The sequence below is a fragment of the Microcebus murinus genome, chromosome 19 (genome assembly GCF_040939455.1).
Source record: "Microcebus murinus isolate Inina chromosome 19, M.murinus_Inina_mat1.0, whole genome shotgun sequence".
NCBI classification, from domain to species: Eukaryota; Metazoa; Chordata; class Mammalia; order Primates; family Cheirogaleidae; genus Microcebus; species Microcebus murinus.
The window spans coordinates 27,196,273-27,210,817 of NC_134122.1; the positions used below are offsets into that span (position 1 = coordinate 27,196,273).

At 42.0% G+C, this 14,545-nt stretch overlaps 1 protein-coding gene and 1 non-coding gene across 6 annotated transcripts in view; one reads left to right on the top strand and one right to left on the bottom strand.

The window, feature by feature from the left end:
- SMURF1 (SMAD specific E3 ubiquitin protein ligase 1) overlaps positions 1-13,722 on the bottom strand; it is a 112,423-nt gene extending 98,701 nt beyond the window's left edge. For all 5 annotated transcript variants that reach the window (XM_012758977.3, XM_012758979.3, XM_012758978.3 and 2 more), the window contains exon 1: positions 13,291-13,722. In XM_012758977.3, coding sequence (XP_012614431.1) covers positions 13,291-13,345 — 55 coding nt within the window. In that variant the 5' untranslated portion in view covers positions 13,346-13,722. The remainder of the gene's footprint in view (positions 1-13,290) is intronic.
- LOC142862542 (U6 spliceosomal RNA) lies at positions 184-290 on the top strand. The gene has a single exon (XR_012913616.1). It is a non-coding gene; the product is annotated as a U6 spliceosomal RNA (small nuclear RNA).
- Positions 13,723-14,545: the final 823 nt, after the last annotated feature.

The following is a 14,545-nucleotide window of genomic DNA, read 5'->3' on the forward strand; positions in this document are numbered from 1 at the left end:
AACTTACCTGGTTTTATCAGTTTTTTTCTACCTATATTTTTTCTACCTATATTTTTCCATTGTTCCTGAAATATGTATTTAAAATAAAATATTTCTATCATTTTAAAAATATGTATTTGTTTAGTTATTTTTTATCAGTTTCTTATCCTCTTTGGATCAAGGCTGATATAAAAAGCAAGCAAAGTGCTTGCTTCAGCAGCACATATACTAAAATTGGAACGATACAGAGAAGATTAGCATGGCCTCTGTGCAAGGATGACACACAAATTCGTGAAGTGTTCCATATTTTTAAAAATAAATAAATAAATAAAAATAAAAAGCAAGCAAATATAGGAAAATAAAGAATAAAGTTTTATGGGGAAAAAAAGGAAAACAATTGGTATCATCCAGTTATTTGTTGATTATTTTCCTATTCCCCCAAATGTCTCAATCCTATATTTTAGGTGGGACTAACCCCATGACTAGATTCAAAGATGGACCCTAACTGTCCAACCAACACAACCCATTGTCCTAGTCACAGGGGTTGGTTCAGAGATGAACACTAGACCCAAATTAGGCCAATCAGACAAGAAAGGAAAGAATGAACTCCAGGACAGAGCGGTAAGGGAAGTGGACTTTTAACTACTTTTGCTGAATTTAAAGCTAGATGCAAAGAGCCATGGGAGCTGCTGGCAGCCACCTTTTGAGCAAGCATAAGGGGAAGAGATGGTCACAATGGCTCTGGGGTCACAGCACAAAGAAACAAACAGAAGCCAAATCCTTGCCTGGCTATTGGAACTACTTTGGATTTTCCAGTTAACTAATTGGCTAAAATTCTCTCTGTTGTGCCAATTTAAGCTAAGTTTTCAGCTACTTACATCTGGAAGTATCCTGCTTTTTAAAAATAATTTTTAAAAACCAGTATCAGGAAGTACAGTATTGTAAATAAAAGACAGAACTAAGACAGTGGAATTGGCTGAAGAAAAGAGACAAGGTAAAGTCAGTGAACACCCTCCTAAGCCAGCTGAGAATTTAACTATTAATATCTTTATTACCTGAGAAAGAAACAATCAGACTGTGGTCTGATGTGGCCACTAAGACTACAGCAGCACTAAGGGACTTGGTAGGAAAGATTCAAGATAAGGAAATGCAGTGAAGATGGAGGAAAAGAGGCCCTTTCTGCTATAAATTACAATCCAAGGGAACCAAGAGCCAGGATGAAGAGAGGGACGGAAGTGGTAGACTTAGCAGGAGGTATGACTTGGGTATAAGGTGGGCAAAAGTACCCTGCCCCCAACACCTCTCCCAAACACTCCTGTTAGGTATTCTCAGCCTGAAAATGGGAAATATCGTTCAAGATACAACTGCAAAGCTTGGGCAAGGGGCAAATGAATACTGTCCTTCCATTCCAACCAGTCATTCCCAACAAATGTGAGGGAGAGGCTAAGGAGAAGACTAGAAAACCAAAGGCTATGAAGATGGGCCAAATTCTAGACTTTAGAAAATTTCAGGCTTTGGTTTGAGCCCCTAGAATTGTCCAGAAGCCCAGATAAAGTAGATTAGGTTTTTAGTGTGTCATATAGTCAAAGAAGCTCCAAGCCTGGCTAACAACAGCCTGTGTTACCCAATCCCTAATACCTCCTCCTATCAACAAGAAGTGTGAGGCTGTTTCCAGGGCAGCAGTGCCCAGCTCAGCTGCAACCACAGGACCCAACCAGCAAGGAGGTTGTTAATTGCCTCATTCAACAAGTGTTTGTGAACCAGCACCTAACACCAGCATGTGGCAAGCAGTGTGAAGTGGGGACACAGGAAGCAAACAAGACAGTAAGGCCCCTAGCTTCATGGAAATTACTTACATACCAGGAACAGAGACAGAAAATAAAATGGACTGGACATCTAGATGGATGATGTGCATAAGTGATGAGTGCTGTGAAGACAGTAGTACAGGCTCAGTGATAGTGACAGAGGGAGTGGCTATGATGGGATGGTCAGGGAGGGTCTCCCTGAGGTGGTGACATTTAGGCTGAAACCTGAAGGACCAGAAGAAGCCATAGAGAATCAAGAGAAAGAGCATTAGGAAGGGAGGAAGGGGGGAAAAAAAAAAGGTAAATAATTCATGCAAAAGCACTAAAGCAAGACCTTGCTCTCCATGTTTTAGGAGCAGGGTGGTGGCTGTAGCCTAGAGAATAAGGCAGAGAGTGACACAGAGGCCAGAGAGGTATATGGCAGGATCACAGGGATAGTTTGATTTTATTCTGAGTAAGATGCCACTGGAGGGCTTTAAGGAAGAGAATGACACAATCTCATTTATGCTCTTAAAAGATTTAGAGATGGCAAACAGTTCAGTGGCCAGGGGAGGGGCAGGTGTGGCTATAACGGGACAGTGCAAAGGAACTTGGAGCATGGTACCATTGTGGTACCACATCTTGATTGTGGTGGTGGTTACATGAATCTGCACATGTGATAAAAACACATAGAATAGTACACACATACACAAACCGTGCACATATAACTGGTGAAATCTGAATATGCTCTGTGGACTGTATCAATGTCAATGGTCAAATTCCTGGTTTTATAGATAAATATCACAAACGTGACACTGAACAAAAAGAAGCCAGTTTCACGAATGCATACAGTATGGTTTCACCAATATGAAGTTCAAGAACAGGCTGTCATGAGTCAGGATAGTGACTATCTCTGGGGGTTGGGAGTAGAAACTAGGAAGGAGGTATTCTCAGGATTGTGAGAGCATTCCAGGTTCCAGCTACATTCTATTTCTTGATCTAGGCCAGGGTTTCTCTAACACTATTGACATTTCAGACTGGATCATTCTTTGTTATGGGAGTCTGCATTAGAGGATGTTTAGCAGCATCCCTGGTCTCTACCCACTAGATGCCAGTGGTACCCACAAAGCCATGGCAATCAAAAATGTCTCGAGATATTGCCAAATGTTCCTTGGGGGGTAAAACTGCCCCCACCTGAGAACCACTGATCTGGATGCTAGTTACACAGGTATGTACAGTTTATAAAATATCAACAAACTATATACTGCCCTTTTCTGTATATGTACGATATTCCAATATACAGAAGCAAGGAGACCATTTAGGAGACTATTGCAGGTGTACAGCAAGCAGTGACAATTTTTACGACTAGAATGGTAATAGTGGAGATGGAGAAAAGTAGAAAAATTCAGGATGTGGTTTATGAGGTAGGGAGAGAGCAAGAGAGAGAAGAGAATCAAAGATACCAAATTTTTTGGGTGAACAAGTTACTGAACAAGTTACTGGTTAACAGTATCACTCACTAAGATGAGACAGACAAGGGTCAGAGCACTTGGGGCAAAGATTGTGGGGATGATAAAACCATGAGTTGTCAGGAGGCAATCATTGTGCTATTCTTATACAAGAGAATGTAACATATGCTCTGGGCCAGAGAAGACTATATGTTTTCCATTCTCAACTCTTTCAAATATTAGTCTTCAACTTGGTTTGCTGGCCTCTCTCTATCATCATACGATGCTGTCTTGGATTGGACATGATTAAATTTGTTATTGGCCATCCCTAAGTCATCAGACCATGAGAAACTCCATCTTATCCTGTCAAGGATGACTGTCCAGCCTCACCGTGCTCCCGAGCTGTGGCTAAAGAAAGAGAACACTGGAGCAGACAGTGAAGGAGCTCCACTAGCCAGGAGAAAAGGCAATGTTAGCAGCAAATCTCTTTTCATTTCTACTTTAGAATTAGCCCAAACAAGGACTTCTATAACTAATCTTTTAAACATCTCTGAAATGGAGAAATAACTAACATTATAGCAGGATGGTTTTGGTCACAAGTAACATCTAAATAAAAAAGGCCAAGAAGCAGCTCTCCAAGCAAAAGATGATCATGCTTAACTAGGATGGGGGCAATAGACATGAAGAGAAGACAAATTCCAGATAAATTCTGGTGGCAGAAACAAGAGGACCTGAAGATAAATTAGATATGAAGAATGCCAATGAGTCCTAATTTTCGGTTTGAGCAATTGGGTAGATGTAATGAAGTGAGGAAGACCAGAAAAGGCAGCTTCTGGGGGTGGGGTGGGGGGCAAGAAAACTGTTCTGGACATGTTAAGATTAAGTTGACTAAGCATGTTAAGCTAAGGACAACTACTTAGGGAGAGGAATGTTACATTTCTAACCTTGCATAATTACACAGAAAAAAGGCTATCTCAAAAAAAAAGAGAGACAGAAAAGCTTGTTTCACTAAAGCCTATGAAGGCTTTAGTGAATCAATCAATGTCCTATAAGTAAATTTCGGCCTTTTCTTACACTTTAACTATTGATTATTATAAAGCATATAAATTTATTATAGTTGGATTATGTGTGCCTCTTAAGTATTTTTATGCCTGCACATGAGATGGTTATCCATTTAGGACAAGAAAAACCATCCTTTTCTCTCCTGAACAATGAGTTCTTAAAGAATAAAACAAATTGCATGCTATTTTTTTAAGCTAGAAATACACATACCAAAAAAAAAGCGCTTTTTGAACTTGGCTTGTTGCCTTGACTCAAGTGAGTAAAAACTATTTATGAGAACCCTCTAAAATCTATGAAACACTTACTGTACAGACCTAAGGCTGACATATAAGAATAGGCATCGAGCAATTCTCAAATCTATAATTTGTTGGTAATATATATAGAAATACAATTGAGTAAAACTTTGGACTTTTTATCCCAAAGATCTAAGAGGAAAAAAAGGCAATATATTACATGGGGTTGCCATATTTTCTACTTCAATAGAGTCCAATGTCAACATTTCCTTTTTAGGAAATACTAAAATTAAAAGCAAGCTTTTGAAGTTTACAGCAAACATATTGATTTCCAAATACTTGGAAAAATACTAAAATTATTATTACTGGCATATGCAAGTGAGCATTTTTACACCCCCTTTAGGAATGAGACTTTACAAAAATAGGTCAGAGATAACCCCAAATGACATTCCAATAAATTATATAAACCAACACTATTATTCAGAATCAAGACCACAGTTTTTCAAAGAATTCACTATATGAACTAGGTCTAAGGAGCTCCAAATTTCTGAACTTGGAAAGAATCATTTGACCTTACTTTAATATGCTAGAACAAGCCTTTTGGGGCTTGGGGGGCAGGGAGTCTTAGTATCAGAATAAACATACTCTGTGGGAAAATAAGTTTGCTCAGAGCTACAAGACAAGTATGCCAAAGTATTTTACTGTGTAGAACCCAAGAACCCTCCTGGTAAGGAAATACCTATAAACATGGGTATATGCTTTGAAATGCTATTTTAGTCCTTTAAAATACATTGAGCACAATCATTTTGAATTTTCAGAATACTTAACATTTTTAAACAATGGTTATTATCGGCAGTTAATGTACTTACTAGTTGCTCTAAGAAACTCTTTTCCCTTAAGAACTGTTTAATGTTTTTAATTGCTGAAAAGTAATATATGCTCAAGAGGTAGAAGGAAGGGAGAAAATTAAACAATACAAAAGGAATATAATGAAAAGAAGTCTTGGCCGGGCGCGGTGGCTCACGCCTGTAATCCTAGCACTCTGGGAGGCCTAGGCGGGCAGATCGCTCGGTCAGGAGTTCGAAACCAGCCTGAGCGAGACCCCATCTCTACCAAAAATAGAAAGAAATTAATCAACCAACTAAAAATATATGTACAAAAAATTAGCCAGGCATGGTGGTGCATGCCTGTAGTCCCAGCTATTCAGGAGGCTGAGGCAGGAGGATCACTTGAGCCCAGGAGTTTGAGGTTGCTGTGAGCTAGGCTGATGCCATGGCACTCACTCTAGCCTAGGCAACAAAGTGAGACTCTGGCTCAAAAAAAAAAAAAAGAAAGAAAGAAAAGAAGTCTCTCTCCAGTTCTCCTCCAGGCCCTGAGTTCTCCTCAGAGGAAATCACAATGTTTTCAACTCTATCCTTCCAGTGATATTCTACACGAATATATCTATGAATTTCCCCTTTTATTTACATTGTTTTATTACTTAAATAGTAATACATATACTATCTACTCTTCTGAATCATGCTTTCTTTTCCTACTCAATGATATATCTTAGAGAATATTCCATATCAGAATATAAACCACTATCTTTTTCTTTTAAACAACTACACATCCTTGGGGATACACCATAATTCATTGAAGTATTTCTCTGTTGATTCACATTTAGGTTGATTTCAGTCTTCTGTAATTTCAGACCATGCTGCAACTATTTTGCACAGAAGACTACATAAATGTGTGAATATATCTGTAAGAAAAAATTCTAGGTTGAGAATTGCTAGCTCAAAGGGCATATACAGTTATTATATGACAGAAAGTACCTACGGTATCAATTTCCATTCTCCACCAACAGAGTGAAAGACCTTCTTTCCCACACCCTTGTCATCACGGAAGATCTTCAAACTCTTTGGTCTGCCAATCTGCTAGATGAAAATCTGTTTCACACTTAGTTTTAATTTGTGTTTTGTTTGGTATGAATAGGGCTGATTGTCAATTAAAAATAAATATTTTTTTAAAAGAAAAAAATGGATATTTGGGAGAAAATAGGGCTGAGTATCTTTTGATGCATTTAAAACCTATTTTTCCTTTTCTTTTTGGGAATTGTCCATAATCTTTGCCTATTAGGTTATTGGCCTTTTTCTAATTGATTTTAAAAGCTATTTGCACATTAAGAAAACCAGACTTTCATTTTCATAGTGATTGCATATTTTTCCCAGTTTGTCTTGGCATATTGATGTTATCCTATTTTTACCATGGAGAAATTTTCTATTCAGCTACTTTATTCTGTATTTTATTGCTTATAATTGTCTTTCACCTGAACTTTTGGGTTTTTAAAGATATATAATCATATCACCTGTAAATAACAGCAATTTTGTTTCTTGCTTTCTGATGTCTTTCTCTAGTTAATAACAATTTTGGCAGTGTACATCCCTGCATTGTTCCTGATTTTAAAGGGAATGCTTCCAAGGTTTCACCATTTAAAGACAATAGTGGCTTTGGTTTGTAACACTATTTCTCTAAGGAACTTTCTGAACACATAGAGAATTACCAATTCATTGTATTATTTTTCCATGTTTATCAATTGGTTCTATTTTCTTCAGCATCAAAGTACATCATTGGCTTTCTTATTTACACATTATTTAGGAATAAGAGATAATGGGAATCTATGGCTGCATTTACATTTTGTTACCCCATAAATAATTCATTACTCATTAAAATATTTAATTCATCCATCTTTATCAGGTCCTTGTGTGACATAAAAAGGCATATTTCTCACATTACATATAGGAAAACTAAGTCATGAAAAGGTTATAACTCTATGCACCCCTGTCTTTATTGTGGTACTTTTGTGAGTGAGAAATAAAATTAGACCTTCTGATTCTCGATCCAATGTTTAAGCCTTAAGAAAGCACCATGGCATTTAGAGAACTCAGCAGACGCCCAACATACAAAGAAGAAAGCAGGCTGCCACCTACAACCCGCAGCTTCACAACATTCTCTTCCAGACTCCTGAAAGCAACCTCCAAGTTGGACTCAGGAGCTTAAAACATCTGAAATGCATCACCCGGCAGCCAGCATAATAGGTTCATGCTCAGTGATACATGATGTTGCCGACATTCCTCAGCCAATTAGAATTCCTTTCAGCTGCAGTGGAGGTGAACACAGCTGGAATTATAGAGTGGGGTGCATCACCAGACGCATTGATTGTACATTATTTAAGCCTTGTTTTAAAACAATAAAAGGTTTTTTTTCCCTTTAATCCAAAGATGCGAAAACAACATTCCATTTAGCTTAAATATCTAAATGGATTAAATTGCATCTGCAGACAAAACAGTAATTCTAACATTTTAAAAAGAAGACATCCACCTCACTATGTGCTTTTGTTTTTTAAACAGCTCCACAGCTCTCCTTCAACTAGAATGGCCTTAGGGACTTTAGTCAGAGCAAGAGTGTCCTGGGGGCTTTCATTTACAAATTCATTCACAAAACAAGCAAAATAATTTAAGTTATACGATAACAAAAAAAAATGTGTATTCCTCATTTGTTTAAAAATATTTAACCTCTAAAATGGTCTTGAAATTATAAAAATTTGATCCAAATAAGAATCCTAAAAGTTAGGCTTTCTCAACCAGAAAATCAGAGCATTGTGAAGATGACAAATTATTTCATCCATTTGGGGTTTTTTGAACCACTCAACAAAATGCACAATTCAGCTATTCTAACTTTAAACCAGTGCCCACAAATGTGTTACAAAACAGCCAGTCTAGTTAACTGGACCATGGAGCTGATGTTGAAATTTATGTGTCTTTCTTTTTTCTTTCTTCCTTCTTAATTCATGAGGAAATTCTTCCTAAGTAACTCAGCCTCCAGAAACTCTTTCTGTTTCACACAATGTTCCCCACTAGAACCTGCCGCTGTGACTGAACCAAGAAAATGAACATTTGTGGAAGAGAAGGAAAAACCTGACATTGAGAAGTGACATTCATGGTTGCAAAAATAAGAGTCTTAAACTCTGACAAACAGACCTGAAGTAAAACAATTCTGGTTTGATAAATCACAACTACTGCAAAAATACAGATAGAAATAAAGCATATGTAGCCGGGCATAGTGGCATGTGCCTGTTGTCCCAGCTACTAGGACAGGAAGCTGAGGCAGGGGGATTACTTGAGCTCAGGCATTGGACGCTACAGTGAGCTATGAGGACTCCACTGCACTCAGCCTGGGTGACAGAGACAGACCCTGTCAAAACAGAAAAGAAAGAAAGAATATGAAAGATTTCATGTCTAAAGTCAGTTAGGTGGGCCAAGAAGATTAAAAGGAGAAAAATGGATTTGGAAAAAGTTTTTTAAAAAGACAACACAAATGTAATCAAATCACAAAAACAATGACAGAACCTGTATTTGGCAGAATGTGATTCCTCTTAAAGAATAAATGCAATTTAAGTTTTGCAACAGCATTTGATCTAACCTATCCTATACCTTTAGATAATTCAGCTCAAAGAAATGCCTTCACTGTCCCTTCTTAAACTTGAGGCAGACCCTAAGGAAAATGTCATGTGAACTCAGATGCAGAGCATAGCTAGAAACTGATCAACTTATTCCATCTCAACTGTGTTATGATTGTTAAAAGTTTTGCCTGCCGGGCCAGGCACGGTGGCTCACGCCTGTAATCCTAGCACTCTGGGAGGCCGAGGCAGGTGTATTGCTCAAGGTCAGGAGTTCAAAACCAGCCTAAGCAAGAGCAAGACCCCGTCTCTACTATAAATAGAAAGAAATTAATTGGACAACTAATATATATAGAAAAAATTAGCCGGGCATAGTGGCACATGCCTGTAGTCCCAGCTACTCGGGAGGCTGAGGCAGGAAGATCGCTTGAGCCCAGGAGTTTGAGGTTGCTGTGAGCTAGGCTGCTGCCACGGCACTCACTCTAGCCTGGACAACAAAGTGAGACTCTGTCTCAAAAAAAAAAAAAAAAGTTTTGCCTGCCTTCCACAAGTGAGGTTCTTTGCTGGTACAAATTGATAGAGTCAACCCTCATAACGGTTTTCTTAATCTTTCTTAAGAGAAACTTAACTGTTTTGAATCAATTGGGTCACCTAACCGTTATTGATCAATGAAAGTTATTACCAGCTATTACTACAACTATTTTGTTCCAACTTGCATCATCTGAATACCAAACACAAGCCAGCCTTACATCACATGTGCTACAACTTTAAAAATAGCTTCACATTTCCATATGCTATCAAGGAAGGTCTCTTTCCCCCTCTCTACTTGGAATTACAATTTTTTCCTCTTCACAATATGCAGTCATGCTTCAAAAGATATATTTAATAAAAACACAAGGAGATATGAGGGTATTTCAAGGCACAAGAGCACAAAAAAGTTTAAGCACTTGGTATTTCAACTAATTAGAGTAAAATTTAATTTTCTTGAGGAGCACTATGGAACTCTTGGAGCTCAAAATTCCATTATTTTACCCAAAGTGGTCTAAATACTGTATCAGGGATTCATTTGTCTAGCACATAAGAACAAAAGTTTTGCAAATCCTGCTTGTTTTTGAACCAAAATATTTCCAAAGTCTTTGATTTGCCAGTGAACTCTAAAGTGTCTGCAAGATAATGCTCTTTAACAAAGATCACTTGATTTTGCACATATTATACCCCAAATCTACTGAAACCATTTAAAAACTATTTTCCTATTAAAATAGCACAAAGACATTCCTTAAAATCATACTATTTTAAATATAAAGACTCAAACATTCTTCTGTTTAGACCAGGTTGCCAAAGCACTTCAGCATATTACCAGTTTTCAAAATCAAAGAGAGTCCCAAAGGGGGGAAAATCCTAAAAGTAATCAATATACAACATTAATACTTGGCATAAATCAAACACAAGGGTTGTGCTTTAACACAAATTTTTGAATATCAGGATTGAGAACAACAGAAAGCATTTAAGTGCCTGACAGTAATTTGAAATAAGTAGGTAGCCAAACTGATACATCCTGTGGGGAGGAGGATCAAAGAATGTTACAATGGAGTTGAAATCTCATTTGATACATAAAGAATCTGAGACCCAGAAAGATTAAATAATTTGTTTCCTATCATGCCATTAATGATAGATCTGACCAGAATCCAAGTCTCCTAACTCTGCATCTATTGTTTTATTCACTACTAAACACAATCATGGGCCCAAAAGTTCTAAATGCTCTTTTATAGCTGCAATGTCTTCACTGTCTTTGCACTGAATTATGCTCTATGTGATATTCACTGACGGTTAGAATATCTCTTATTTTTAGGAGTCATTTTTTTTCAAACAGCAAATGTGGAAATAAACTGTAAGACCTATAACAAAAGCATTCAACTTTTGAAAGATTGCTACCCAACACACCATAAGGATAAGGCAAAAACCTATTCCACTGTCAACAAAATCTCTAGTTGCAACATTTCCACATAAATTCTATGTACTGGCATTGCGTGTGTACACAACCACTGCTAAACCTCACTCCTACTGTAGGGAGATCAAACACAGAATTTCTCAGATCCTTAATAACATCTATGGGAGTTGGGGGAAGAAAAAAGGTGTTTCAGAAAAAACACTCATCACCTGATCCTTCCATATCAAATGCCATCCAAAAACTCTTCAAGCATTCCTTCATTTATTACATCCAAATTCCTGAATCCAAAAATAATTTGGGAGGAGGGCAAACCAAGTCCTCCCTTTCACGAGGAAAAGACCCATATCTAACTAGAACTGGTTAATATATACACCTGACACAAATATTGTAATTAAAAACTATTCCTGCTAAAAACAATCGCATTTCTACCAAAACTCACAAAATCAGTTACTTCTGCTTTTAACAAGAAAACTAAAACCAGTCTGATGTCAACTATAGATTACACTGTAAATCAGAACCAAATTAAAATTGTCAGTAATTAAAGTTTTATAAGTATTACAATGTCAAAAAATGTGACTTTCACGTAACCACAAAAATAACAATGTATATACACTGTATCTACACAGTAAGAAGTGTTTTCTATCCACCTGGTATAAAGTACATTTCTCCAGAGGCAAAGATTCTGAGGATATACCTGTTACTTTACAAAACGAGAGTTTTGGGTCTAAGTCATTATCTGACATCTTTGTATAAAAACAAAAAATTCTTAAAACAAAAGGTGAGTCATGCAACAATTATGGGCTTTCAAAGTAAATTTTAGTTTGAAAAAAATTATCTACTATTGTTTTCACAGAGTTTACTGATGACTTTATGGTTATGCATCCGCCATAAAGTGTTCAGAATGCCCATTCTTTCTTTGAAAGGACCTGACCAGACCCCGACTTTGGAGTTCTCACCAAACTGGCCACTGAACAGAAAACTCCGGGGGAAAATCCTTGACAAAGTTAGACTGAACTTTTTATTTCCTTTCTAGAACTGGGAATGTTTGAGTTTGGAAAGTCCCAAAGCAGAACTGTATTTGCAACACTACAATCCAGCTTTAGGGATGCATTTAAACTGGCAAGACCTGGAGGGTGAACTGGGAGAAGAGGCAGCACTGTAGCACAGAGAATAAGAAAGGGAAGATGAGGATGCAGAATTTCTGGAGCCCGCTAGGGAGGGGCACCTACAGCAGACAGTTCACATCTCTCCTACACACGGCCACCAAGCCGCAGGCCCACAACAGAGCGTCGCGCTCACCCTTGAAGGTGGCACTACAGAGCCACCTAGGAAACACGGGCATTTCATTGAAGGCGAAATGAGAGTGAAACAAGGCGTCTGCATTTGTGCAGCTGCCAAAGTCTCCAGAGTGTGTGGGTGGGGATCACGCCTAACAGGGGCTCAAAGATGTTGAGTTCTGGGTGACGGCGAAGTGCAAGGCAGGAAAGGTAAGAAGTGAAGAAGCAGAGTTAAGAGTAGATAGTAGCCTGGCCCAAGAGAGCAAGGAAGTGGACCAGACTGAAGAGGTCTGGACCAGAGGGGAAGTGAGGAGAACAGAACTGGGAGAAGCTACAGGGTAGGACCGATGAATCCAGGCATAAGGAAAGAAAGGGTAGAGGCCCAAACACAGAAGCGAGGGGGCGGGGCTGGAGATAAGCAGGGACGGCTCTAGGTAGAAACGAGGGGCGGGGCTTGGTGGGAACAGGGGGCGGGGCCAGGAAGGGAGAAGGAAGGAGACCGGCGGGCGGGGGAGAGGATGGAAGAGAGGAGGGGGCGAGAAGCGGTGGTGGGGGACAAGAGTGGAGAAGCAAAAGGGGGCAAGTGCAAGTTGGAGAAGGCAGAAGCGGGGGTAGGGGTGGGAACAGGAGGAAAAAGCAAGGGGGCACGCAGGGGGAGAGACAGGAAAGCGAGTGGATGGGAAGATGGTGAGAAGCAAGGGACCGGACCAGGGAAAATAGCGAGAGGCGGGGCCCGGAGGGAAAAGCGAGGGGGCAGGTGGGGGGAGAGGGAGGAGGCGGCTGGAGGGGGTAAAAACGGTGGCGGGGCCGAAGGGGAGAAGCGAGGGGGCGGGGCCGGGAGATAAGTGAGGGGCGGGGCCGGAGAGCGGCGAGGGGGCAGGTGTGAGGGGGAGGGAAGCGGGGGGGGGAGCACAAGGGGGCGGGGCCGCGGAGAGGTGAGGGGGCGGGGCCGGGAGGGAGCAGCGAGGGGCACACGCCGAGGGGGGTGACGAGGTCCCGGACAACGGCCGGCGTGGGGGAGGGCCACTTCCAAGGGCGCCCTGCGGGGAATCGGGGCTGGCGAGGGGCTGCGCGGGTCCGAGGGGCGCCCGCGGGGCGGGTGGGCCTCCCGCCGGCCGTACCTGTCAGACGGATCTTGATGCTGGAGCCGTTCCTGCGCGTCCCGGGGTTCGACATCTCCCGCCAGCGATCGTGCAGCCGCGGATCCAGCGCCGCCGCCCCCCGGCCCGGCCCGGCCCGGCCCCGCCGCCGCCGCCTCAAGGTTACGGCTCCGGGCTGGGCGCCGGGGTCCGAGCCGGGACACAAACTCCGCGGCCCAGGCGTCCGGGCGGCGGGCCGAGGGTCGAGCCAGGGGATTGGCGCTCTCCGCGGCGCCCCGACCCTCGCTCCTCCTAGCCGAGCCCAGTCCCGAGCCGCTGCCGCTGCTGCTGCTGCCGCCGCCTCCACCTCAGAGCCGGACGCCCGCCGCCCTCGCCGCTTCCGCCGCCGCCGCCTCCCGGAGCCGCGCGCGCGCCCGCCGCCGTGCGGGCCCGGCCCTGCGCGCGTCCGCGCAGTGCGCCCCCCGCGTGCGTGCGCGCGTCCGGGAGGCACGTCTGGGCGGGGCGCGCCGCTACGTCGCCCGCGGGCCGCGGGCGCGCGGGACTTGGACGCGGCGGGCTGCGGGCTTGGCGCTCGCTCGGGCTGGGACTGGGGGGACCCGAGACGACCCGGACGGCCCTGCCCGCTCGCAGTCGCCCTCGCTCTTGGCCACAACCTCTGGGCGAACCGACTTGCAGATGCGGACGCCCAGGCCCGAGATCCGCATTGCTTCTCCGGGTCTCAGACTCGAGGCTCCGGCTCCTGATGAGTAACTCAGAAGGTTGCGGGAGGCAGGGCCTGTTCCCACGCCGGGCACCTCGTGCGGGGCCCTTTCTTGCTGAAGAGCTGCGGATCCTGCAAGTTGAAGGGAGAGGCTTCTCAAAGAGACAGAGTCCCTTAGGTGTGCTCTGTTGACCCATAACAAAGTTGCCCGAACCGCAGGAAGTGCCATGTACGGACAGGTAAACTAGATGACAGACAGGGATAAAGGTGAGAGGGAGATGTTTGTTACTATCCAGTCTGTATACAATTTGACCAGACAGAAAGCAGCCTACAGTTTGTGTTTCCTTGCCTTCTGCTAAATTTCCCCTCCCTGAGTTGCAGGTTAGAACTAAAAGCTCATGATGCTTTCTACGGCAAACAAACTTCTTTGTTAACAAAGAAGTTATAGAGAGGAAATAATGTTATTAGAAAGGAAAAGCTGGAGTTACCAAACGTGATTCTGACCCACTACCTAATTCTTTTAATATCTTTATTTGATTTGTGTCACAACCAGGCTCTGGGCCATCAGCTGCCATC